The sequence below is a fragment of the Podarcis bocagei genome, assembly GCF_964188305.1.
Source record: "Podarcis bocagei genome assembly, chromosome: W".
Lineage (NCBI taxonomy): Eukaryota > Metazoa > Chordata > Lepidosauria > Squamata > Lacertidae > Podarcis > Podarcis bocagei.
Window position 1 is genome coordinate 63,858,655 of NC_138131.1, and position 27,785 is coordinate 63,886,439.

Here is a 27,785-nt window from a genome sequence, read left to right on the forward strand (position 1 = left end):
GGTTTGGTCTAGAACCTTTTGCAAGAGCAGATGGCTTGATCCAGAACCCACACACAAATCACAATGGTCTGATCAAGAACCCTCACGAAACTGGTGGCTTGATCTGGAACCTTCGCGAAACGAATGGCTCAGTTCGCAACCATTGCAAAACGACTGGTTTGGTTTAGAACTTTTCACGAGAGCAGATGGCTCGATCTAGGACCCGCTCAAAACCTAAATGTTCTGATCTAGAACCCCACAGAACTGGCGGTCTGATCTAGAACATTCACAAAACGAGTGGCTCGCCTTGCGACAGTTCGGTCTAGAACCCTTCTGCAATAACAGATGGTTCAGTCTGGAACCTGACAGTGTGCTCTAGAACCCCGTGAAACTGGCGGTTTGATCTAGAACCTTCGCAAAACGAATGGCTCAGTTCGCAGTGGTTTGGTTTAGAACCTTTCCACAAGAACAGATGGTTCGATACAAAACCCGCCCAAAAACCCAGTCGACTGATCTAGAACCCTCGCGAGACTGGTGGTTTGATCTAGAACCCTGACAAAATGAATGGCTCGGTTCGCAACGGTTTGGCCCAGAACCCTTCCGCAAGAGCAGATGGTCCGACACAAAACCCAGTGGTCCGATCTAGAACACTCTCGGAACTGGCGGCCCGATCTTGAACCTTCGCAAAACGAACGGCTTGGTTCGCATCGGCTTGGTCTAGTACCTTTCCGCAAGAGCAGATGGCTCGATCTAAAACCCGCCCAAAAACGTTTGACGGTCTGATCTAGAACCCTCGCAAAACTGGTGGTTCAATCTAAAACCTTCGTAAAACGAATGGCTCGGCTTGCAACGGTTTGGTCTAGAACCTTTCCACAAGAGCAGATGGTCCGACACAAAACCCAATGGTCCAATCTAGAACACTCGCGGAACTGGCGGCCCGATCTTGAACCTTCGCAAAACGAAGGGCTCGGTTCTAGAACCCGCACAAAGCCTAAATGGTCCAATCTAGAACCCCGCAAACCTGTCGGCTTGATCTAGAGCCTTTGCGAGACGAGCGGCTTGATCTATAACCCCCTTCCTGTCCGTCCGCCCCCCAAGCTGTGTGAGCGTTAGTCCGGCGTCACAAAAAAAAGCCAGCCTGGGAAATTAATTAGGAACGTGCCGTTTTTTGGGGTGGGAAAAGCCGGAAAACCACCAAATTAATTTGGAATAAATTTAAATAAATTAACATAAATTAACATAAATTAAAATAAAAAGGATAGAGTGAGAAAAGGGGAAAGAAAAGAGGAATGAAACCTTCCGGAAAGATCTTCCCCGACTTGGTACTGAAAGACGCGAATGACTCGCCGGTAGGCAATGCTAGGCGGAGGAAAGAAATGTGGGGTGGAATTCGGGGTGAAATTCAGGGTGAAATTGAGGGTGAAATTCGGGTGAAATTCGGGGTGAAATGCGGGGTGAAATTGGGGGTGAAATTCAGGGTGAAATTGGGGGTGAAATGTGGGGTGAAATTCAGGGTGAAATTCGGGGTTTCTGGGGGGCGGGGCAGACAGGATGAGGGGCGGAGCTAAGCGGAGGGGCGGGGCAAGGGAGGCGGGGCAATAATGAGGTCAGAGGGGCAATTATCTAGGTCAGTGGGGCAATAATGAGGTCAGTGGGGCAATTATCTAGGTCAGTGGGGCAATTATCTAGGTCAATGGGGCAATATCTAGGGCAATGGGGCAATATCTAGGTCAAGGGGGCAATAGCTGGGTAGGCGGGGCAATAATTATTGTAAGGAGGGCAATAGCTAGGCAGGTGGGGCAATATCTAGGGCAATGGGGCAATATCTAGGTCAATGCCTGGGCAGACGGGGCAATAACTATGCAGGTGGGGCAATATCTGTTCAGGTTCTGTTAATTGATTTTGTGGGAACTTGCAGATTCTGGCTTCACACAATTAACTCAAGGCAGTGTCAATTTACTCTTGGCAGAAAGCCAAGGTCTGCTTGACCTAGAAACTACTTACTCTGATTGGTTAACGACCAGCACTCAACTCTGTTATCTGGGAATGCTAGCACAGTTTGGTGTTAGGTGTGTTAGGAGTTAGAGGTGCTGTGTATGGTTATGAGAGAGAGAAAGAAAGATAGGATTTATTTGCTTTGTTTTGTATGCAGAAACTCTGCTGGTTTTATTTTTCCTTTTAATAAATCCTGTAAATAGTTATTCTGAGTCTAGCTGACTAGTCATTTCCACCTCAACTAGCTTCTTCGCTGTGCAGGAAAACTCTGCTACGTTTGGGCTAAAGCCAATAGGGCTATGCCTGACACTTCAAAGTTCCATGAATATCTAGGTCAATGGGGCAATTATCTAGGTCAATGGGGCAATACCTCTGCAGGCGGGGCAATAGCAAAGGAAAGGCCTACGCAAATGGGGCAATACCTGGGCAGGTGGGGCAATAACTATGCAGGCGGGGCAATATCTAGGTCAATGGGGCAATTATCTAGGTCAATGGGGCAATACCTGGGCATGTGGGGCAAGACCTAGGGAAATACCTATGCAGATGGGGCAATAAGTATGCAGGTGGGGCAATACCTGTGTAGACGGGGCAATTACTATACAGGTGGGGCAATATCTAGGTCAATGGGGCAATACCACTGCAGGCGGGGCAATTCCGAGGTCAATGGGGCAATACCTCCGCAGGTGGGGCAATTCCTAGGTCAATGGGGCAATACCTGGGCAGGTGGGGCAATTCCTAGGTCAATGGGGCAATACCTCCGCAGGCGGGGCAATACCTAGGTAATGGGGCAATATCTAGGTCAATGGGGCAATACCTGCGCAGGTGGGGCAATAACTATGGAGGTGGGGCAATAACGGAGCCAGGTGGGGCAATATCTAGGTCAATGGGGCAATACCACTGCAGGCGGGGCAATTCCGAGGTCAATGGGGCAATACCTCCGCAGGTGGGGCAATTCCTAGGTCAATGGGGCAATACCTGGGCAGGTGGGGCAATTCCTAGGTCAATGGGGCAATACCTGGGCAGGTGGGGCAATTCCTAGGTCAATGGGGCAATACCTCCGCAGGCGGGGCAATACCTAGGTAATGGGGCAATATCTAGGTCAATGGGGCAATACCTGCGCAGGTGGGGCAATAACTATGGAGGTGGGGCAATAACGGAGCCAGGTGGGGCAATATCTAGGTCAATGGGGCAATACCACTGCAGGCGGGGAAATTCCGAGGTCAATGGGGCAATACCTCCGCAGGTGGGGCAATTCCTAGGTCAATGGGGCAATACCTGGGCAGGTGGGGCAATTCCTAGGTCAATGGGGCAATACCTAGGTAATGGGGCAATATCTAGGTCAATGGGGCAATATCTAGGGCAATGGGGGAATTATCTAGGGCAATGGGGCAATATCTAGGGCAACGAGGCAATTATCTAGGTCAATGGGGCAATACCTATGCAGTAGGTCTTTCCAGTGAATCAGAAGATTCACAGAAAGGAGCACCAGTGGCCAGGGCAAGGGGGGAGACTAGAGGGACACCCCAGGGAGATAGAGCCAGAGGGGACTCAGAGGAGAGCAGTTGGAAATCGGGACCAGCGTCACCGCCAGAGAGCAGGGAAGAGGAAGGGCGCCAGGTATCAAGCGCTGGCAGCTCACAACAGGAGGGAGGGCACGAGTCAGGAGTGGCCACACCTCCATCGGGGAGCGAAGAAACGGTCAGGCGGAAAGTGGAAGGTTGGGCGCGCGCGCCAAGTTCAAATGCACAGGAAAGTGACGCAGTAGGCAGCCAGGAAAGGGAGCCAGGTCCTAAAGCCCGGCGCAAGGAGACAGGAGGGTCCGGGGGGTCGGCGTCAGAAGAATCCCGGAAGGAAGAGACCCCGGGGGGCAGAGGGACCCAGAGGAGAGCAGTCAGGCGGAAAAGGTGGAGCAGGGCTAGGATATTAAGTTGGTGCACAAGGGGCGGAGACTCAGACGGAGCTTCGCCGATCTAGCCATTAGACGTAGAGTTGCACGCAGCAGCTTGAGAATGGAAACTGTAATTCAATAAAGACTTTTACTTAATGACCGCTGGCTAGCGTGATCCTCTGTGAGCTAGGATCTCGAAGCAGCTCTGACAGTAAGCTCCGTCTCTTAATTGTGGGCATCTACAGCCTCGAGGAGAGGAGAGAAGCAGGTGCCTACTAGCTAGCTCACAAACGGCAGACGACATGGGACTTCCGGGTTGACGCGATCTGGAAATGGCGGATTCCCTCCGAGCTGCGGAGGGAATCGGCTCCACTGAGGATGGGTCTTTGCCGCGCCGGCGACGCGGGGACCCTTAAAAACCGCAGGCGCGGAAGCCTGCGGACTGAAGACTCGGCGGGTGCCTTAAGCGCCCCCCCTGATTCGCAAAGAGCCTTTTTAAAGGCTGCGGAGGGGATACGGGGGTGGCGTGGCACTGAGAGTCGATCGCTACCTCGGTGGAGCGAAGCCGCGAGCCATAACCAGAGAGCGTTGACTTCCTTCCTTGAAAATTTGGACTGAAAGAATCGCCCGTGAGTAAGACGGATTGGGACTTTATAAAAATTCTACCTTGAATTGGAGACGATCGGGGGGTGTCTAAAAGGAAGTCCGCACCTCCCCCCTTGCAGACGATCTAAGCAACGGCGCAAGAGCTAAGCTGGAGAGCCTACCCCTGGTGGGGTGAGTTAAAAAGGACATTAACTTCCAAGATTTAACTAAAGGAAATTTTGGGCTGGAGAGTGGAGTTTTGGGAACCTTCTTTTTGCTTTAAACAACCCCCCCCCCCGGGCCCGGGATCGTCCTGCCTTGGTGCCTGTGTAAGAGCTGCGGAGTTTGACAGCTGTCAAAGCTGTCAAACGGTCGATTTAAAGTGGAAAAATTGTCATCTAAGATCCCTCTGGACTAAGACGAGTTAGAATTGAGCTAAAACTGTTGGAAACAAAGTAATAATAATCAGTTAAAGGATTGTTGGTGAAAAGGCTAATAAGTAACCAGATTCCCCCTAGGGGGAATTCTGTGAAACTACAATGGATACAATGGCTGTGGAAGGAAAGTTACTAGTGGAAATCGAAAGGATGTTTCAATTGGTGGGAATCTTACAAGAGCAGAGCTTCGCCATGAATAAACAACTTGAGACTATGACCTTGGGAACAGGCAACTCTGCTCTTAGTATTGAGGACCTCAATGAGAAAGAATCCACAGCTGAATGGGAAACAATACCTACAGAGCTGGAAGAGACTAAACAACATGAAAAAGAAGAAGTAATCCTGGGAAGCAACAACCAAAAGCTGACATCTGTGGAACACAAGCAAGGAAATGCTGGGAACATATCTACTACAACTCTGCGAAAGACACAGAAGAAGAAGGAGGAGGTCCTGGGACAAAATGGAATACAGAAAACTAAAATAAAGAAATACGATTGGGGCCTCCGTTTGGACTTTGATCTTGAAGAGATAGGCTTTGTGGAAATTCTTCAGCAGTTACTTTTGAACCCCCTTGTGGGAAGAGGATACACTCTGATGGTGAAAGAACTTTTCCCAGACCTGACGACTGACATAAAGGACTACCAACAGGACAGGCGGAGAGGGACTGAAAGGGATTTGAAAGCCTCGGACGTGAGGAACCCAGGCTGAGAATCTCGAATCTGGATCTTTATTGGGAAGGGACAAAAACCGGGGATGGGTGGGAGGGAAGAAGAGACTCTTAAAAACTCTTAAGACCTTTAGGTTTGGTTAATATGACTCTTAATTAAGATAAAATGAAAATCGATGGAAGAGAACTTAAGTCCAACTTAGGAAAATTAATTTTTATTATAAAAAAAGGTAATAAGATGAATAAGATTGTTAAGAGGAGAAATACCAACTTGCTGATATAATCTTGAAACTGGGATGCACGAGGGGAGGTGGGGGGAAGTCAGGGAACAAGTTTATGAAACGGGGATTTGCTGATTTTATACATGTTTTTGTTTTTTGTCTTTTCTTTGTGTATGTTTTGTCTCTATAAAACCAGAAAACCAAATAAAAATTAAAAAAAAAAAAAAAAACGGCAGACGACATGACGGCTGAGCAGCAGATAGAGGAACTCAGAAAAGCAGTGTCACAACTGAATGCCGAGGCTCTCGCATCCAGGAAGAGAGAGGAGGAGGCAGCTGCCGCCTGCAGGGATCTCCAGGTCAGGTTGGACATGCTTACGAAGCAAGGGCAACTGACACCCAAACAGGAGGGAATTGGGTTGGCGAGACGAACAGGCGGTCTGGTCTCTCACTTCGATGGGAACCTGCAGCAGTACCCCAACTTTAAAGCAGATGTAATGTGCGCACTGGAACTGCTGAAAAAAGACTTTAGAGATGAGCAAGAGAAAGTGGGATTCATCATGTCCCATTTGCATGGGGAAGCTAAAGCATGGCTGCGCAATTTGTGGAGGGATAAGGATCCGGCGCTCCAAAATGCGGATGCCTTTATTAAAGCGATGGATGGCTGCTTTTTATCTAGCATAGACGTGGATCTTGCTCGGCAGCAGATACATGGACTGAAACAAGGGAGGGCCAGCGTAAGGCAGTACCATGCCCGCTTTTTCGCTTTGGTCAGTGCCCTGGAATGGGACAGAGATTCGGCCCCTGTAAGAGACCTGTTTTGGGAGGGATTGCACGGCTCTGTGAAAGATGAAATTGCGAGGGGGGAGAGACCCCGGACCACGCAGGAGATCGTTCAGAGGGCGCTGGCGGTGGGGGTGCGGCTGGAAGAACGTCCGTGGAGCAGGGACGAAGGGCGTGGAGGGCGCGAACCAGCCAGGGGCTCCTCCTTCCTTCCCAGAGAAGCAGCGCGTGCGCAATCCACGCCTCCGCCCGGAGGAGGGGCGGAACCTATGGAGGTGGGAGGTGCAAGGGCTCAGTCAGCAGCCAGAGCCCTAGCACCGGCAGCAGGGAAAGCGAAGCCTCCTAGAGGGAACAGGAAGTGTTACATCTGTGAGGAGCCAGGGCATATGGCGAAAGAGTGTCCCCGGAGGCTCCACAAGCACACTGCAGCCTCAGCAATGGTAACTGCAGCAACGCAGCAAGGGGAACCACAGCAGGGAAACGACGATGTCTGGCTGGAGGAAGAGGCACTGGGGCCCAGCCAGACGTGTCAGTGAAGAAGTCCCCGGAGATTTCACAGCCCATGGACCCCCTCCCGCCCAAACCAGTAGTGAGGCTCACCGCATCGCTCCAGCTGCCCAATGGAATCACCATGGACGTGCCGCTCACCATTGACTCGGGAAGCAATGCGGACTTTATAGGGCAGGACTTTGTCGACCGGCACGCTATACAGTTGCTGCCGGCCACGCTGCCCCTGCAGGTGGTCACGGTGGATGGCAGGGAGCTGCTAGGGGGGCAAGTGGTGAAGCAGACGCCACCGATGGCGATGCGACTTGGGAATCACAAAGAAATCATCAGCTTCAATGTCACTCAACTATCGGATACGCCCATTGTATTGGGAATGAGTTGGCTGGACAAGCACAGCCCAACGCTGGCTTGGTACCAGAGGCAGCTGACCTTCGGCTCTTCCTTTTGTGCTGAACACTGCATCGTGCCCCGGCAGGAAGGAGAGGAAGAGGAGTCACAGCTGCAGCTAGGCACGCTGCAAGCGATTCCCCACAAGTACGCAGAATTTTTGGAGGTTTTCTGCGAGAAGGAGGCAGACAGGCTACCCCCCCCACAGACCATATGACTGCAAAATTGACCTGCTGCCGGGGGCGGCGCTGCCTAAAGGGAAGCTGTATTCCATGTCTGAGGACGAACTGCAGGAACTCAAAGAGTTCATAGACCATAATTTGGAGCGTGGTTTCATCCGGGAGTCCAAGGCAGCGGGGGGCAGTCCTGTATTCTTTGTTAAGAAGCGGGACACGCCCCAAAAAAGACTTGTGGTGGACTATCGCATCTTAAACAGTGTAACCAAGCCATCGGACTTCCCCATGCCCCGAATCGACGACCTCCTCGCAAAGGTACGGAAGGGCAGCGTGTTCACCAAGTTAGACCTGCGAGGGGCGTACAACCTCATTCGCATGCGGGAAGGAGATGAGTGGAAGACAGCCATGTTCACGCCTCTGGGCACCTACGAATATAGAGTTATGCCTTTTGGATTGCAAAATGGCTCCCACGTTTTTCAAGCGTTCATGCATCACGTGTTGGCGGGGCTCCTCTACAAGACGTGCGTCTGTTTCTTAGATGACATCCTGATCTTTTCGGAATCGCAGCAGGAGCATGACAGACACGTCAAAGAAGTGCTAAGCAGGCTACAGCAGCATAGGCTCTACGCCAAGCTGGAGAAGTGCCAATTCGACGTGACGGAGGTGGATTTTCTGGGCTACAAGTTGTCTGACAAGGGGCTCGCCATGGACAGCGCCAAGGTTCGAGCGGTGTTCGACTGGAAAAGCCCACGCAACCGGCAGGAGGTCCACGATCAGCTGCGGCGGCACCTGGAGCTGGCCAAACATGCATACAAGGTGCAAGCGGACAAACACAGAAGGGTTGGCGAAGAGATCCATGTGGGAGACTGGGTCTGGTTAGCAGCCCACGCAGTGCCGGCCAGGTCGTTGGCCAAGAAGAAACTAGGGCATAAGCAACTGGGGCCCTACCAAGTCGAAGAGCAGGTCAACCCGGTGGCTTTCAGGCTGGCGCTTCCGGAGGGTTCCAGAATGCATCCGGTGTTCCACAGATCGGTGCTCACTCCCTACAAGGCACCGCACAGATTTCAGGAACCCGGAACGGCGCCGAGTCCGCTCAGAGAAAGAACCGGGCACGCGGGAGTGGCACAGGAGGAGCGCATCAACGAAGTCACGGAGATTTTGGACTCCAGGTGGGGGGAAGAGGGAGTAGAATACCTTCTCGCCAAGGAGGGCACCCCGGCCAGTGCGAACAGCTGGGTGCCGGGCTACGCCTTGGACGAACCTCTGCTCAAGGACGAGTTTCATGCCCTCTTCCCACATAGACCAATGCCAGCAGACTTTTTCGACGACTGGCTTTTCACGCCAACGCTTTCTGCCAGCACGTTCCGGGGGTTCGACTCGGACGAGGACCCGATACGAGACGCCCGTTCCCCGGAGGGGTCACCCTCGGGATCTGCCTCAGAACCCTCGTATTGGTGGGACGATAGACCAGAGGAGCAGTGGCGCAGGAAGTGGCAGGAAGGTCCAGGACGAGCAACGCCGCCAGGAGGAAGTGAGGGAGAGACGGACATGGACGTTTTCGGGGACGACCTTGGTTTCGAGCACGGCGGCACAGAGATGGACGCGGAGGTGACCGTCGTCGACGAGGGCAGGGAGGAAGACCCGGAAGACTTCAGATGGAGGCCCGCCACGGGAAGCGAACTGTATCCGACGTTCGTCCCTCTGACACAGCAGCACCCAGCTCCCGCACCAGAAGGAGGGGAGGGGGGAAGAGGGGGCTTCGAGGGGGGGATGGATGTCAGGGGTTCAGGAGCAGAGGCAAGGGCAAGGGAGGAAACAGAGAGCGAGGGGGAGGAGGCAGAAGAAAAGATGAGTGATGACGACGACCCGAGATCTCCGAGTCTTTCCAGTGAATCAGAAGATTCACAGAAAGGAGCACCAGTGGCCAGGGCAAGGGGGGAGCCTAGGGGGACACCCCAGGGAGAAGGGTCCAGAGGGGACTCAGAGGAGAGCAGTTGGAAATCGGGACCAGTGTCACAGCCAGAGAGCAGGGAAGAGGAAGGGCGCCAGGTATCAAGCGCTGGCAGCTCGCAACAGGAGAGAGGGCACGAGTCAGGAGTGGCCACACCTCCATCGGGGAGCGAAGAAACGGTCAGGCGGAAAGTGGAAGGTTGGGCGCGCGCGCCAAGTTCAAATGCACAGGAAGGTGGCGCAGTAAGCAGCCCGGAAAGGGAGCCAGGTCCTAAAGCCCGGCGCAAGGAGACAGGAGGGTCCGGGGGGTCAGCGTCAGAAGAATCCCGGAAGGAAGAGACCACGGGGGGCAGAGGGACCCAGAGAAGAACGGTCAGGCGGAAAAGGTGGAGTAAGGCTAGGGTATTAAGTTGGTGCACAGGGGGCGGAGACTCAGACGGAGCTTCGCCGGTCTAACCCATAAGACGTAGAGCTGCACGCAGCAGCGTGAGAATGGAAACTGTAACTCAATAAAGACTTTTACTTAATGATCGCTGGCTAGCGTGATCCTCTGTGAGCTAGGATCTCGAAGCAGCTCTGACAATTACTATTACTATTTCTACTACTACTACTATTCCTATTATTATTATTATTATTGCTGCTGCTATCACCACTATCACTATTGTTACCACCACTATTACTATTTTCACTATTGCTGCTGCCGCCGCCACCACTATTGTTACTACGACTGCCGCCGCCACTATTTTTACTACTACTACTAGTAGTAGTAGTACTGCCGCCGCTGCTACCACTACCACTGTTACAATTACTATTACTATAACTACTATTGCTGCTGCTATCACCACTACCACTACTATCGTAACTATTACTACTACTACTACTACTACTACTACTACTACTCCATGCAATAGTAATAAGAAATTGAGGGCATCTGGTTTCCTGGATCCACTGATGATGATGATTACTACTATTACTACTACTGCCACTACTACTACTATTACTATCAGTATTCCACGCAAAAAATACTAATAAATCGAGCGGCGGCACCTGGTTTCTTGGATCCACTGATGCTTATGATTACTACCACTATTACTACTGCTGCCACTACTACTACTACTACTAGTGGTGGTGGTGTGGTGGTGGTAGTAGTATCAGTACTCCACGCAAAAATGCTAATAAATCGAGCGGTGGCACCTGGTTTCCTGGATCCACTGATGATGATGATTATTACTACTACCACTATTACTACTGCTGCTGCTGCCACTACTACTACTACTACTACCACCACCATTACTCCACGCAAAAATACGAATAAATCGAGCGGCGGCACCTGGTTTCCTGGATCCACTGATGATGAAGATGACTACTACTACTACTGTTACGACTGTTACTACTACTACTATTCCATGTAATAATAATAATAATAATAATAATAATAATAATAATAATAATAATAAGTGGAGGGCACCTGGTTTCCTGGATCCACTGATGATGATTACTACCACTACTGCTGCTGCTGCTGCTGCTGCTGCTGCTGCTACTACTACTACTACCAGTACTCCACGCAAAAAACTAATAAATCGAGCGGCGGCACCTGGTTTTCTGGATCCACTGGTGGTGGTGGTGATTACTACTACTACTACTGCTGCTGCTGCTGCTGCTGCTACTACTACTACCATTACTCCAAGCAAAAATACTAATAAATAGAGCGGCGACACCTGCTTTCCTGGATCCACTGGTGATTATTATTACTACCACTATTACTACTACTGCCACCACTACTACTACTACTACTACTACTACTGGTGGTGGTGGTGGTAGTAGTAGTAGTAGTAGTAGTAGTAGTAGTATCATTACTCCACGCAAAAAATACGAACAAATCGAGCGGCGGCACCTGTTTTCCTGAATCCACTGATGATTACTATTACTACCACTATTACTACTGCTGCCACTACTGCTGCTGCTGCTACTACTACTACCACCACCACCACCACCACCATTACTCCATGCAAAAATACTAATGAATCGAGTGGCAGCACCTGGTTTCCTGGATCCACTGGTGATGATTATTATTATTACTACCACTATTACTACTACTACTGCCACTACTACTACTAGTAGCAGTAGTATCAGTACTCTACGCAAAAATGCTAATAAATCGAGCGGCGGCACCTGGTTTCCTGGATCCACTGGTGATGAAGATGACTACTACTACTACTACTGTTACTACTGTTACTACTACTACTACTATTCCATGTAGTAGTAGTAGTAGTAGTAGTAGTAGTAATAATAATAATGATGATAATACTAATAAGTGGAGGGCACCTGGTTTCCTGGATCCACTGATGATGATTACTACCACTACTACTGCTACTGCTACTGCTGCTACTACTACTATCAGTACTCCACGCAAAAATACTAATCAATCGAGCGGCGGCAGCTGGTTTCCTGGATCCACTGGTGATGAAGATGACTACTACTACTACTGGTACTACTGTTACTACTACTACTACTACTATTCCATGTAGTAGTAGTAGTAGTAGTAGTAGTAGTAGTAGTAGTAATAATAATAATAATAATAATAATAATAATAATAATAATAATAATACTGATAATACTAATAAGTGGAGGGCACCTGGTTTCCTGGATCCACTGATGATGATTACTACCACTACTACTGCTACTGCTACTGCTACTACTACTACTATCAGTACTCCACGCAAAAATACTAATCAATCGAGCGGCGGCAGCTGGTTTCCTGGATCCGATGATGATGATGATGATGATGATGATGATGATGATTACTACCACTATTACTACTACTGCCACTGCCACTACTACTACTGCCACTACTACTGCTATCAGTACTCCACGCAAAAATACTAATCAATCGAGCACCTGGTTTCCTGCATCCACTGGTGATGATGATTACTACTACCACTATTACTATTACTACTACTACTACTACTGCCACCACCACTACTGCCACCACCACCACCACTACTACTACTACTATGAGTACTCCACGCAAAAATACTAATCAATCGAGCGGCGACACCTGCTTTCCTGGATCCACTGATGGTGGTGATGATTACTACCACTATTACTACTACTGCCACTACCACTACTACCACTACTACCACTAGTAGTAGTAGCAGCAGCAGTACTCCACACAAAAATACTAATAAATCGAGCGGCGGCACCTGGTTTCCTGGATCCACTGATGATTGATGATGATGATGATGATGATTACTACCACTATTACTACTACTGCCACTAAAGCTCCAGGAAGTGATTTCATTGTCGCTGAACTTTTGAAAGCGCAAATAAACTGGTGGGCCCCGGTCCTTGCAAATCTATTTTCATATATAGATAAGACGACTGAAATCCCTAAAGATTGGGGACTAGCTATAATTGTTCCCATATTTAAAAAGGGCAACCCCTCTGATCCATCCAATTATAGACCAATTAGTCTCCTGAATGTGATCTGTAAACTTTATACAAAACACCTATGCCTAAAACTATGTGAATGGTTAGATCATAACAACTTGCTAGAAATTGAACAAGCAGGGTTTACATCCGGACGTTCCACCATTGATCACTGCTTAGTGCTAGATTACTTTGTCTATAAGTATGCGAAACATTGGAAAAAGTCATTATATGCGGCCTTTGTGGACCTAAAGGCAGCATTCGATTCTGTATCCAGGAGTAGGCTCTGGGCCAAACTGGCCAATATGGGTATCAACAGAAGGTTATTACTTATGATGATTAAGCTTCATGAGAACAATACCCTCCAGATAAGACTTGCACAGGACGGCAGACTTTCTAGAGAAATCCCAGTCCAAAGAGGAGTTAGACAAGGATGCCTATTAGCCCCATTCCTATTTAACATCTACGTTAACTCCCTGGCCACATGCTGCCGTGAAATTGAAACCCACCCCCCTGTGCTCTCTAACGGCAGAAAAGTACCAGTTTTAATGTATGCGGATGATGCTGTTCTTCTCTCTCAAACCAAAGTGGGTCTGAAACGTGCCCTAGGAAAGTTTAGTGACCAATGTAACACTGAACTGTTAACAATTAACTTTGCCAAAACCAAAATTGTACATTTTAACCGCTCCTTCAGGAAGGATAATTGGAGCGTAAAGGGAAACGCCATTGAACAGACTAAGACCTTCCAATACTTAGGCATTACTTTCTCTTATAATGCCAAATTCTCAACACACCTGACCACATCAGCTATATCAGCAGAAAGAAGTGCAAATGCCATCCTTAGATTATTCAGAAGGAAAGGAGCGGGCTTCTTCCCGATGGCCCTAACAGTCTTTCAAGCAAAATCTTTAGCCCAACTTCTATATGGCTCTCAAATTAACCCCTCTGCCAACCTTAAGACCCTTGAAACAGTACAATGTAAATTCTTAAGATCACTATTTGCTACTCCTAAGTGTACACCTAATGCAGTCTTGAGGCAAGAGGCAGGACTGCCCAGAGTGGAATTAAAAGTCTGGGAACAAGCAATATCCCTCTGGCTGAAAATCCACTACAATCCTAAGGGTCTATTACCTTGTTTCCTGGCCGCAGTTCCCTATCCTCCTTGGCTTATGCAAATAACTAACAAGATCAAACAAATTGGTCTAAACCCTGAAAATCTTTTTACTGGAACTCTGAGCAAGGCAAAAGCTATTATCATTCGGAGACTTTATGATATCGAATTACAACAAGAAGGCGCCCTACTCCCAGAGACGTATAGATGTTTAAAAGCTTGGCCTAATTTTGCAGCTGCCCCTTACTTACCTAACATCACTAACGAAGCCTATAGATGGGCTTTCTCTAGAGCCCGCTTTGAGACAATGCCCTCAGCAGTGCTGTACGGCAAATTCACGCGGGTTCCAATGCATGCGCGTCTCTGCCCTTGTATGTCTAATAAGGTAGAATCTGTCACACACATTCTTCTATTTTGCGAATTTTATAGTGAAGAACGAGTTCAACTTATTTTACCGCTTCTATCAAAATTTACACCCCTTCAATATTATTTGGAATCCTGCCCTGAAATTCTCCGAAAATACCTCCTGGAAGATTCCTCAAGCTCAATATCATATGAGGTGGCTAAATTTTGCACTTTAGTAATTAGGAAGCGTAAATCTCTTCTGCTGAATGGCACACTGCGAAGTTCCCTTGCGTAACCATTTTCCTTTTCTGAGGTTGTTGTTGATTTCTTCTTGTCTGATCTTGTGGGGTTTAGTGTTACTGGCTTTGGCCGCAATAAAACTTGATTACTACTGCCACTACTACTACTACTATCAGTACTCCACGCACCTGGTTTCCTGGATCCACTGGTGGAAGGCGTTGGCGTGCTGGGCAAACTCCTGGCGCAGCTTGTTGTTCTCCTCCTGGCGCCGCTGCTCCTTCTGCAGTTCCAGCTCCCGCTCCTGGGGGGGTAATTAAGGACAATTATCCAATTATCGAAATCATTATCCAATTATCGGAATTATTACCCAGTTATCGGAATCGTTATCCAAAGAATGATCCAATTGGGTCTCTTCTCGCAAACCCAGCGGAAGAACCGGATTTGGTGGGGATCCATTTCAATGGTGGGGTATAGAGGATTAATACTACTACTAATAATGCTAATAATGCTAATAATGCTAATAATAATAATAATAATAATAATAATAATAATAATAATAATAATAATAATAATATAAAGGATTAATAATATTAATAATACTACTACCACCACCACTAATAATAGTAATAGTAATAGTAGTAGTAGTAGTAATAATAATAATAATAATAATAATAATAATAATAATAATAATAATAATAATAATGTTATTATTGTTGTTATTCAATGATGATTTGCAAACAGCCGTTTGAGGATCTGCTCACAATTGGAATGAAGCCTAGAACATTCCAGAACCTCCCAGAACGCTCTAGAACTTTCGACAGGGAAGGGGATTTGGGGATCCCAGTGGAGATCCACTACCTTGAAGATCTTCTGGAGGTTGCGGCTTCATGGAGCCTGGAACTTTCCAGAACCTTCCAGAACAGCCTAGAACTTTCGACGGGGAAGGGGATTGGGGGATCCCCGGGGAGATCCACTACCTAGAACTTTCGACAGGGAAGGGGATCCCGGGGGAGATCCACTACCTTGAAGATCTTCTGGAGGTTGCGGCTTCATGGAGCCTGGAACTTTCCAGAACCTTCCAGAACAGCCTAGAACTTTCGACGGGGAAGGGGATAGGGGGATCCCCGGGGAGATCCACTACCTAGAACTTTCGACAGCCTATAACTTTCGACAGGGAAGGGGATCTGGGGATTCCCAGGGAGATCCACGATCTTTATTATTTTCTGGAGGTTGTGCCAGGTCTAGAACCTTCCAGAACTGTCCAGAACAGTCTGGAATCTCTGACAGGGAAGGGGATTGGGGGGCCCTGGGGGAGATCCACTACCTTGATGATCTTCTGGAAGTTGCACCAGGTCTACAACCTTCCAGAACTGTCTAGAACAGTCCTGAACCTCCATAGAAGCTTCCGGAACTTTCTAAAACAGCCTAGAATGTGGGATCCACTACCTTGATGATCTTCTGCAGGTTCCGCCAAAACAGCCTCTAACTTTTGGCAGGGAAGGGGATCCTGGGGAGTCTAGAACCTTCCAGAACAGCCTAGAATGTGGGATCCACTAACCTTGATGATCTTCTGCAGGTTCTGCCAGGTCTTTTCCAGATTCTGGAGGTTCCACCAGGTCTAGAACCTTTTAGAACTCTCCAAAACTTTCCATAACAGTCTAGAACCTTTAACAAGAAAGGGGATCTGGGGTGATCCACTACCTTGATGATCTTCTGGAGGTTCCGCCAGCCACCCAGAAGGGAACCTAGAACCTTCCAGAACCTTCCCAAAACTTTCCAGAACAGCCTAGAATGTGGGATCCACTCACCTTGACGATCTTCTGCAGGTTCTGCCAAAACAGCCTCTAACTTTCTACAGGGAAGGGGACCCCAGGGGATCCTGGGGAGTCGAGAACCTTCCAGTGTATGGGTTCGAAGCCACCGGAACCTACCCAGAATCTAGAACCTTCCAGAACCTTCTGAAACTTTATAGAACGGCCTCTAGCTTTTCAATTTGGGGATCCCCGGGGAGATCCACTACCTTGATCATCTTCTGCAGGTTCCGCCAAAACAGCCTCTACCTTTTGACAGGGAAGGGGATCCTGGGGGTCTAGAACAGCCTAGAACAGCCTTCCAGAACAGCCTAGAATGTGTGATCCGCTAACCTTGATGATCTTCTGCAGGTTCTGCCAGGTCTCTTCCAGCTTCTGGAGGTTCCACCAGGTCTAGAACCTTCTAGAACTTTCCAAAACTCTCCAAAACTTTCGAGAACGGCCTAGAACTTTCAACCTGGATGGGGATCTGGGGCGATCCGCTACCTTGATGATCTTCTGCAGGTTCCGCCAGGTCTCCTCCAGCGCCTCCATGGTGAACCAAGTGTAGGGGTTGGAAGCTACCTGGAAGCTCCGGATCTGCCGCTCCAGCTCGGCCAATTGGTTGAAGTCGGCCTGGGCGGAGCTTAGGGAGGCGCGGAATGACCCTTTCGTGGAGCCTAGAACCTTTCGGAACTTTCCGGAGCTTTCCGGAACTAGAATGTCCGACAGGGAAGGGGATTTGGGGTGTCTGTTGCGGGAACGTTCCAGAACCTCGGCTCTGCAGAGTCTAGAACCCCCCAGAACTTCCCAGAACCGTCTAGAACTTACAACAGGGAAGGGGATCTGGGGATTCCGGGAAGTCTGGAACCTTCCATAACTTTCTAGAACAGTCCGGAACTTTCAACAGGGAAGGGGATTCATGGGGAGTCTAGAACCTCCTAGAACCTTCTGAAACTTTCCAGAACTTTCCATTTGGGAATTCCCGGGGAGATCCACTACCTTGATGATCTTCTGGAGGTTCTGCCAGGTTTCCTCATGTACAGGTTCGAGGCCACCGGGAAAGGAACCTAGAACCGTCCAGAACCTCTGGAACTTTCTAGAACAGCCTAGAACTTCTGACAGGGAATGGGATTGGGGGATCCCCAGGGAGATCCACTACCTTTATGATCTTCTGGAGGCTCCGCCAGGTCTATAACTTTCCAGAACCTGGGTATTCCCGGGAGTCTAGAACCTTCTCAAACTTTCCAGAACTTCCTAGAACAGCCTAGAACCTCCGACAGGGAAGGGGATCTGGGGATCCACCACCTTGGTGATCTTCTGGGGGTTCCGCCAGCCACCCAAAAGGGAACCTAGATCCTTCTAGAACCTTCCAGAAACTTTCCAGAACAGCCTAGAATGTGGGATCCACTAACCTTGATGATCTTCTGCAGGTTCCGCCAGCCTCCCAGAAGGGAACCTAGAACCTTCCAGAACCTTCCCAAAACTTTCCACAACAGCCTAGAATGTGGGATCCACTAACCTTGGTGATCTTCTGCAGGTTCCGCCAAAACAGCCTCTAACTTTCGACAGGGAAGGGGATCCTGGGGGTCTAGAACCTTCCAGAACAGCCGAGAATGTGGGATCCACTAACCTTGATGATCTCCTGCAGGTTCCGCCAAAACAGCCTCTAACTTTTGACAGGGAAAGGGATCCTGGGGGATCCTGGGGAATCTAGAACCTTCCAGAACAGCCTAGAATGTGGGATCCACTACCTTGATGAGCTTCTGCAGGTTCCGCCAGGTCTAGAACCTTCTAGAACTTTCCGAAACTTTCCAGAACTTTCCAGAACAGTATAGAACCTTTAACCAGGATGATCTTCTGGAGGTTCCGCCAGGTCTAGAACTTCCCAGAACCCGGGTATTCCCGGGAGTCTAGAACCTTCCAAAACTTTACCCTAATGAGCTTCTGGAGGTTCCACCAGGTCTAGAACCTTCTAGAACTTTTCAAAACTTTCCAGAACAGTCTAGAACCTTTAACAAGGATGGGGATCTGGGGATCCACCACCTTGGTGATCTTCTGGAGGTTCCGCCAGCCACCCAAAAGGGAACCTAGAACCTTCCAGAACCTTCCAGAAACTTTCCAGAACAGCCTAGAATGTGGGATCCACTAACCTTGATGATCTTCTGCAGGTTCCGCCAGCCTCCCAGAAGGGAACCTAGAACCTTCCAGAACCTTCCCAAAACTTTCCACAACAGCCTAGAATGTGGGATCCACTAACCTTGGTGATCTTCTGCAGGTTCCGCCAAAACAGCCTCTAACTTTCGACAGGGAAGGGGATCCTGGGGGTCTAGAACCTTCCAGAACAGCCGAGAATGTGGGATCCACTAACCTTGATGATCTCCTGCAGGTTCCGCCAAAACAGCCTCTAACTTTTGACAGGGAAAGGGATCCTGGGGGATCCTAGGGAATCTAGAACCTTCCAGAACAGCCTAGAATGTGGGATCCACTACCTTGATGAGCTTCTGCAGGTTCCGCCAGGTCTAGAACCTTCTAGAACTTTCCGAAACTTTCCAGAACTTTCCAGAACAGTATAGAACCTTTAACCAGGATGATCTTCTGGAGGTTCCGCCAGGTCTAGAACTTCCCAGAACCCGGGCATTCCCGGGAGTCTAGAACCTTCCAAAACTTTACCTTAATGAGCTTCTGGAGGTTCCACCAGGTCTAGAACCTTCTAGAACTTTTCAAAACTTTCCAGAACAGTCTAGAACCTTTAACAAGGATGGGGATCTGGGGATCCACCACCTTGGTGATCTTTTACAGGTTCCACCAGCCTCCCAGAAGGGAACCTAGAACCTTCCAGAACCTTCCTGAAACTTTCCAGAACAGCCTAGAATGTGGGATCCACTACCTTGATGATCTTCTACAGGTTCCGCCAGCCTCCCAGAAGGGAACCTAGAACCTTCCAGAACCTTCCTGAAACTTCCTAGAACAGCCTAGAATGTGGGATCCACTCACCTTGACGATCTTCTGCAGGTTCCGCCAAAACAGGCTCTAACTTTCGACAGGGAAGGGGATCCCAGGGGATCCTGGGGAGTCGAGAACCTTCCAGTGTATGGGTTCGAGGCCACCGGAACCTACCCAGAATCTAGAACCGTCCAGAACCTTCTGAAACTTTATAGAACGGCCTCTAACATTTCAATTTGGGGATCCCCGGGGGAGATCCACTCACCTTGATGATCTTCTGCAGGTTCCGCCAGGTCTCCTCCAGCGCCTCCATGGTGAACCAAGTGTAGGGGTTGGAAGCCACCCGGAAGCTCCGGATCTGCCGCTCCAGCTCGGCCAATTGGTTGAAGTCGGCCTGGGCGGAGCTTAGGGAGGCGCGGAAGGCGTCATGCGCCTCCCTCAGGGCCCGGATCTCCTCCAGCGAGTTGCAGCGGACGGGATCCGTGAGATCCTCCTCGGCGTTCTCGAACCAGCTGTTGAAGGCGGAGGCCTTCTTGGCGAAGGTGAGGAAGAGATCTTCCACCTGGGAAGGGGAGGGGAATAAGGAGAATAATAAGATTAATCAATGATTAATAATAATAATAATAATAATAATAATAATAATAATAATAATAATAATAATAATAATAATAATAATAATAATTGATGCTGATAGTAATAATAGTATGAAGAAATAATAATAATAATAATAATAATAATAATAATAATAATAAATTGATGATGATGATAGAAATAGTAATAGTATGAAATAATAATAATAAAATTGATGCTGATAGTAATAATAATAGTATGAAATAATAATAATAATAATAATAATTAATAATAATAATAATAATAATAAAATAATTGATGCTGATAGAATAGTATGAAATAATAATAATAATAATAATAATAATAATAATAATAATAATAATAATAAATGATGCTGATCTGATGCTGATGCTGATAATAATAATAATAATAATAATAATAATAATAATAGATGCTGATAATAACAGTATGAAATAATAATGATGATAATAATAATAATAATAAATGATGCTAATCTGATGATGATGATAATAATAATAATTGATGCTGATAGTAATAATAGCAATAATAATAATAATAATAATAATAATAATAATAATAGTAGTAGTAGTAGTAGTAGAATTGATGATGATAGTAATAATAATACTGCTAATAATGATAATCATCATCATCATCTTCATCATGATAATAATAATGATGATGATAATAATAATGATGAATATTTCCTTTGCCCCCTTTTTCTCCCCACTGAAGCCCCGCCCCCTTTCCATTTCCTGTGGGTCCCAACCTGCCCCTTTTCCTCCCCACTGAAGCCCCGCCCACAACCTGCCCCTTTCTCTGCCCCACGGAAGCCCCGCCCACCTTCCGGAAGCGTTCCCGAGCTTCCAGCAGCTTCTTCTATGGGTCCCGACCTGCCCCCTTTCCCTCCCCATTGAAGCCCCACCCCTTTTCCTCCCCACGGGAGCCCCGCCCCCTTTCCATTTCCTATGGGTCCCAACCTGCCCCCTTTCCCTCCCCACTGAAGCCCCACCCCCTTTTCATTTCCTATGGGTCCCAGCCTGCCCCACTGAAGCTCCACCAACCTTCCGGAAGCTACTTCTATTCCCTATGGGTCCCGACCTGCCCCCTTTTTCTCCCCACTGAAGCCCCGCCCACAGCCTGCCCCTTTTCCTCCCCACTGAAGCCCCTCCCACAACCTGCCTCCTTTCTCTGCCCCACGGAAGCCCCGCCCACCTTCCAGAAGCGCTCCTGAGCTTCCAGGCACTTCTCTTTCCTATGGGTCCTACCCCCTTTTTTCTATGGGTCCTGCCCCCTTTTTCTCCCCACGGAAGCCCCGCCCACCTTCCGGAAGCGTTCCTGAGCTTCCAGGAGCTTCTTCTATGGGTCCAGACCTGCCCCCTTTCCCCCCCCCACTGAAGCCCCACCTCTTTTCCTCCCCACGGAAGCCCCACCCCCTTTTCATTTCATATGGGTCCCAACCTGCCCCCTTTCCCTCCCCACTGAAGCCCCACCTCTTTTCCTCCCCACGGAAGCCCCACCCCTTTTCATTTCCTATGGGTCCCAACCTGCCCACCTTCCGGAAGCGTTCCCGAGCCCCGCCCACCTTCCGGAAGCTTTCAGAAGCTTCTCCTTCTCTTTCCTATGGGTCCCAACCTGCCCCCTTTCTCCCCCCTGCCCCACGGAAGCCCCGCCCACCTTCCGGAAGCTCTCCTCCTCCCCGTACTATGGGCCCCAGCCTGCCCCACGGAAGCCCCACCCACCTTCCGGAAGCGCTCCCGGGCTTCCAGGCGCTTCTATTTCCTATGGGTCCTGCCCCCTTTTTTCTATGGGTCCTGCCCCCTTTCCCTCTTCTCCCCTGCCCCACGGAAGCCCCGCCCACCTTCCGGAAGTGCTCCTTGGCTTCCAGGTGCTTCTTCTATTTCCTATGGGTCCTGCCCCCTTTTTTCTATGGGTCCTGCCCCCTTTCCCTCTTCTCCCCTGCCCCACGGAAGCCCCGCCCACCTTCCGGAAGTGCTCCTTGGCTTCCAGGCGCTTCTTCTATTTCCTATGGGTCCTGCCCCCTTTTTTCTATGGGTCCTGCCCCCTTTCCCTCTTCTCCCCTGCCCCACGGAAGCCCCGCCCACCTTCCGGAAGTGCTCCTTGGCTTCCAGGCGCTTCTTCTATTTCCTATGGGTCCTGCCCCCTTTTTTCTATGGGTCCTGCCCCCTTTCCCTCTTCTCCCCTGCCCCACGGAAGCCCCGCCCACCTTCCGGAAGTGCTCCTGAGCTTCCAGGCGCTTCTTCTATTTCCTATGGGTCCTACCAACTTTTTTCTATGGGTCCTGCCCCCTTTCCCTCCCCCCTGCCCCACGGAAGCCCCGCCCACCTTCCGGAAGTGCTCCTGGGCTTCCAGCAGCTTCTTCTTCCGGGAGGCGGAGCCGGCCAGCAATTGGTTCCAGCGCTTCGTCAGGGAGGCGTGTCTGGCCTCGATGGCTTTCGATTGGACGTGGCGGGCGGCCAATAGCTGCTCTTTCAGGGCGGTCTCCTGGTTGGGGGGCAGAAAATGTGGGGCTGGGGTCAGGATGGTGTGGGGAGAATTCCATGGGGTTTGAATTGTGTGGGGCAAGCTCCGCCCACCCAGATTGAGGGGTCAGGGGTTGGAATCCTGTGGGGCAGGAAGCTCTGCCCACCCGGATCGGGGTCAGGGGAGCGAAGGTTTCCTGGTTGGGGGGCAGAAAAGGGGAGTGAAGGTTTCCTAGTTGGGGGGCAGAGAAAGTGGGGCAGGGGTTAGGATGGTGTGGGGCAGGAGGCTCCGCCCACCCGGATCAAGGGGTCCGGCTCCGCCCACACGGATTGAGGGAGGAGAGTCAGAGTCAGGGTTTCCTGGTTGGGGGGCAGAAAAAGTGGGGCAGGGGTTAGGATGGTGTGGGGTGCAGGTTGGAATTCTGTGGGGCCAATTCTGTGGGGCGCGGGTTGGAATTCCTTGGGGCGCGGGCTCAAAAGGCCGGCGTCAAAGGTTTCCTGGTTGGGGGGCAGAAGAAGTGGGGCAGGGGTTCAAATTCTGTGGGGCAGGAAGCTGTGAACAGCGGGATTAAGGCGTCAAAGGTTTCCTGGTTGGGGGGCAGAGAAAGTGGGGCAGGGGTTAGGATGGTGTGGGGCGTGGGTTGGAATTCTGTGGGGCCCGTTCTGTGGGGCGGGAGGCTCTGAAGAGCGGGGTGGGATTCTGTGGGGCAGGAAGCTCCGCCCAGCGGGATTGAGGGATTAGGGGGTTGAATTCTGTGGGGCAAGAAGCTCCACCCACCCGGATTGAGGGGTTAGGGGTTCGGATGGTGTGGGGCGGGAGGCTCCGCCCATCGGGATTGAGGGGCAGGGGCAGGGGTTGGAGTGGTGTGGGGCAGGAAGCTCGGCCCACCCTGCCAGATTGGGGTCAGGGTCAGGCGTCGAAGGTTTCCTGGTTGGGGGGCAGAGAAAGTGGGGCAGGGGTCAGGATGGTGTGGGGCGGGAGGCTCTGAAGAGCGGGGTGGGGTTCTGTGGGGCAGGAAGCTCCGCCCACCCGGATTGAGAGGTCAGATCCCTTCCTGCTGGAAGGCCTGCAGGCCGGCGTCAAAGGTCTCCTGGTTGGGGGGCAGAAGAAGTGGGGCAGGGGTTAGGATGGTGTGGGGCGCGGGTTGGAATTCTGTGGGACGCGGGTTCGGATTACGTGGGGAGAATTCTGTGGGGCGCGGGTTGGAATTCTGTGGGGCGCAGGTTGGAATTGTGTGGGGCGGGAGGCTCCGCCCACCCGGATCAAGAGGTCCGGCTCCGCCCACACGGATTGAGGGAAGAGAGTCCAGGTTTCCTGGTTGGGGGGCAGAAAAAGTGGGGCAGGGGTTCAAATTCTGTGGGGCGTGGGTTCGTGTTGTGTGGGGAGAATTCTGTGGGGCGCGGGTTGGAATTCTGTGGGGCCAATCGTGTGGGGCGCGGGTTCATGTTGTGTGGGGATAATTCTGTGTGGCGCGGGTTGGAATTCCTTGGGGCGCGGGTTCAACAGGCCGGCGTCAAAGTTTTCCTGGTTGGGGGGCAGAAAATGTGGAGCAGGGGTTAGGATGGTGTGGGGCGGGAGGCTCTGAAGAGCGGGGTGGAATTCTGTGGGGCAGGAAGCTCTACCCACCCGGATCGGGGTCAGGGGATCGAAGGTTTCCTGGTTGGGGGGCAGAGAAAGTGGGGCGCGGGTTGGAATTCTGTGGGGAGAATTCTGTGGGGCTCGGGTTGGAATTCTGGGGGGCGCGGGTTGGAATTCCTTGGGCGCGGGTTGGAATTCTGTGGGGCCCATTGTATGGGGCGCGGGTTGGAATTCCTTGGGCGTGGGTTCGTATTGTGTGGGGAGAATTCTGTGGGGCGCGGGTTGGAATTCTGTGGGGTCAATTCTGTGGGGCGCGGGTTGGAATTCCTTGGGCGCGGGTTGGGATTATGTGGGGCCAATTCTGTGGGGCGCGGGTTGGAATTCTGTGGGGAGAATTCTGTGGGGCGCGGGTTGGAATTCTGTGGGGAGAATTCTGTGGGGCGCGGGTTTGTACTGTGTGGGGCAATTTCTGTGGGGCACGGGTTGGAATTCCTTGGGGCGCGGGTTCAAAAGGCCGGCGTCAAAGGTTTCCTGGTTGGGGGGCAGAGAAAGTGGGGCAGGGGTTAGGATGGTGTGGGGCGTGGGTTGGAATTCTGTGGGGCCAATTCTGTGGGGCGCGGATTGGAATTCCTTGGGCGCGGGTTGGGATTCCTTGGGGCGTGGGTTCAAAAGGTCGGCACCAAAGGTTTCCTGGTTGGGGGGCAGAAAATGTGGGGCAGGGGTTAGGATGGTGTGGGGCGGGAGGCTCTGAAGAGCGGGATGGAATTCTGTGGGGCAGGAAGCTCTGCCCACCCGGATCGGGGTCAGGGGAGCGAAGGTTTCCTGGTTGGGGGGCAGACAAGTGGGGCAAGGGTTCGGGAAGCTCCACCCACCTACCCAGATTAGGGGCAAGAAGCTCGGCCCACCTGGTTTGAATTCCGTGGGGCAAGAAGCTCCAGCCACCCTGATTTCCTGGGTTGGGGGAGAAAATGTGGGGCGCGGTTTTGGACTGTGTGGGGCGCGGGTTGGAATTCTGTGGGGCCACCCTTCAGGGGAGGGGTCAGGGGTTGAAGGTTTCCTGGTTGGGGGGCAGAAATAGTGGGGCAGGGGTTAGGATGGTGTGGGGCGCGGGTTGGAATTCTGTGGGGCCAATTCTGTGGGGCGCAGGTTCGAATTCAGTGGGGCGAATGAATTCTGTGCCCAGCCGGATTGAGGGGTCGGGTTGGAGTGGTGTGGGGCAGGAAGCCCCACCCACACAGGTTGGGGTCAGGGGTTGGAATCCTGTGGAGGCCGGCGTCAAAGGTTTCCTGGTTGGGGGGCAGAAAATGTGGGGCAGGGGTTAGGATGGCGGGGCGCGGGTTGGAATTGTGTGGGGCGGGAGGCTCCGCCCACACGGATCAAGGGGTCCGGCTCCGCCCACACGGATTGAGTGAGGAGAGTCCGGGTTTCCTGGTTGGGGGGCAGAAAAAGTGGGGCAGAGGTTCAAATTCTGTGGGGCGCGGGTTCGTGTTGTGTGGGGAGAATTCTGTGGGGCGCGGGTTGGAATTCTGTGGGGCCAATCGTGTGGGGCGCGGGTTCATGTTGTGTGGGGAGAATTCTGTGGGGCACGGGTTGGAATTCCTTGGGGCGCGGGTTCAAAAGGCCGGCGTCAAAGGTTTCCTGGGTGGGGGGCAGAAAATGTGGGGCAGGGGTTCAAATTCTGTGGGGCGTGGGTTGGAATTCTGTGGGGAGAATTCTGTGGGGCGCGGGTTGGGATTAAGTGGGGAGAATTCTGTGGGGCACGGGTTCGTGTTGTGTGGGGAGAATTCTGTGGGGGGCGGGTTGGAATTCTGTGGGGCCAATTCTGTGGGGCGCGGGTTAAATTCCTTGGGCGTGGGTTTGGATTACGTGGGGAGAATTCTGTGGGGCGCGGGTTCGTGTTGTGTGGGGAGAATTCTGTGGGGCGCAGGTTGGAATTCTGTGGGGCCAATTCTGTGGGGTGCGGGTTGGAATTCCTTGGGCACGGGTTTGGATTATGTGGGGAGAATTCTGTGAGGCGCGGGTTGGAATTCTGTGGGGCGCGGGTTCAAAAGACAGGCGTCAAAGGTTTCCTGGTTGGGGGGCAGAAAATGTGGGACAGGGGTTAGGATGGTGTGGGTCGGGAGGCTCTGAAGAGCGGGGTGGGATTCTGTGGGGCAGGAAGCTCCGCCCAGCGGGATTGAGGGGTTCGGGGTTTGGATTGTGTGGGGCGGGAGGCTATGCCCATCGGGATTGAGGGGGCAGGGGGTGGAGTGGTGTGGGGCAGGACACTCCGCCCATCAGGGGAGGGGGCAGGGGAGCGGGTTCAGATTGTGTGGGGCAGGAAGCTCCGCCCACCCGGATTGAGAGGTCAGATCCCTTCCTGCTGGAAGGCCTGCAGGCCGGCGTCAAAGGTTTCCTGGTTGGGGGGCAGAGAAAGTGGGGCAGGGGTTAGGATGGTGTGGGGCGGGAGGATCGGAAGAGCGGGGTGGGGTTCTGTGGGGCAGGAAGCTCCACCCACCCGGATTGAGGGGTTAGGGGTTCAGATTGTGTTGGGCGGGAGGCTCTGAAGAGCGGGGTGGGGTTCTGTGGGGCAGGAAGCTCCGCCCACCCGGATCAGGGTCAGGGGTTGGATTCCTGTCAAGGGTTTCCTGGCTTGGGGGCGGGAAAAGTGGGTCAGGGGTTCAAATTCTGTGGGGCAGGAAGCTCCGCCCAGCTGAATCAGGAGAGGGGCCAGGGGAGGGGTCAGGGGTGAGGCTTTGAATTCTGTGGGGCAGGAAGCTCCGCCCACCCGGATCGGGGTCAGGGGAGTGAAGGTTTCCTGGTTGGGGGGCAGAAAAGTGGGGCTAGGGTTCGGATTGTGTGGGGCGGGAGGCTCTGAAGAGCAGGGTGGAATTCTGTGGGGCAGGCAGCCCTGCCTACCGGGATCGGGGTCAGGGGAGCGAAGGTTTCCTGGTTGGGGGGCAGAAAAGTGGAGCAGGGGTTAGGATGGTGTGGGTGCGGGTTGGAATTCTGTGGGGCCAATTCTGTGGGACGCGGGTTGGAATTCTGTGGGGCGCGGGTTGGAATTCCTTGGGGCGCGGGTTGGGGTTAAGTGGGGAGGATTCTGTGGGGCGCGAGTTGGAATTCTGTGGGGCACGGGTTGGAATTATGTGGGGCCAATTATGTGGGGCCAATTCTGTGGGTCGCGGGTTTTAATTCCTTGGGTGCGGGTTCGGATGACGTGGGGAGAATTCTGTGGGGCGCAGGTTGGAATTGTGTGGGGCGCGGGTTGGAATTCTGTGGGGCGCGGGTTGGAATTCTGTGGGGCGCGGGTTGGAATTGTGTGGGGCGGGAGGCTCCGCCCACCCGGATCAAGGGGTCCGGCTCTGCCCACACGGATTGAGGAAGGAGAGTCAGGGTCAGGGTTTCCTGGTTGGGGAGCAGAGAAAGTGGGGCAGGGGATAGGATGGTGTGGGGCGGGGGTTGGAATTGTGTGGGGCGGGAGGCTCCGCCCACCCAGATCAAGGGGTCCGGCTCCGCCCACACGGATTGAGGGAGGAGAGTCCAGATTTCCTGGTTGGGGGGCAGAAAGTGGGGCAAGGGTTCGGATGGTGTGGGGCGGGAGGCTCTGAACAGGATTGTGTGGGGCGGGAGGCTCTGAACAGCGGGATGGGATTCTGTGGGGCAGGAAGCTCCGTCCACCCGGATCGGGGTCAGGGGAGTGAAGGTTTCCTGGTTGGGG

General features: G+C 51.6%; 1 protein-coding gene, 2 long non-coding RNA genes and 1 pseudogene across 4 annotated transcripts in view; 1 reads left to right on the plus strand and 3 right to left on the minus strand.

Moving 5' to 3' along the window:
• The window catches only part of LOC308578205 (protein CIMAP1C-like), a 797,869-nt pseudogene that overhangs the window by 394,601 nt on the left and 375,483 nt on the right, over positions 1-27,785 (plus strand). The window lies entirely within an intron of this gene.
• Positions 1,655-3,030, minus strand: LOC308578031. The gene is made up of 3 exons (XR_014003823.1): positions 2,910-3,030; positions 2,397-2,509; positions 1,655-1,724 (listed from the first exon to the last, which is right to left on the minus strand). It is a non-coding gene; the product is annotated as an uncharacterized lncRNA (long non-coding RNA).
• LOC308578124 (spectrin alpha chain, non-erythrocytic 1-like) lies at positions 10,850-23,337 on the minus strand (the record flags this gene model as incomplete). Its single annotated transcript, XM_081178388.1, has 6 exons — positions 10,850-10,904; positions 14,888-15,000; positions 19,701-19,997; positions 22,370-22,528; positions 22,621-22,738; positions 23,285-23,337. 6 exons carry the CDS (start codon positions 23,335-23,337, stop codon positions 10,865-10,867), a joined length of 780 nt encoding a protein of 259 aa, XP_081034514.1. The 3' UTR covers positions 10,850-10,864.
• LOC308578030 lies at positions 15,682-18,008 on the minus strand. Its single transcript, XR_014003822.1, has 3 exons — positions 17,901-18,008; positions 16,401-16,502; positions 15,682-15,840 (listed from the first exon to the last, which is right to left on the minus strand). It is a non-coding gene; the product is annotated as an uncharacterized lncRNA (long non-coding RNA).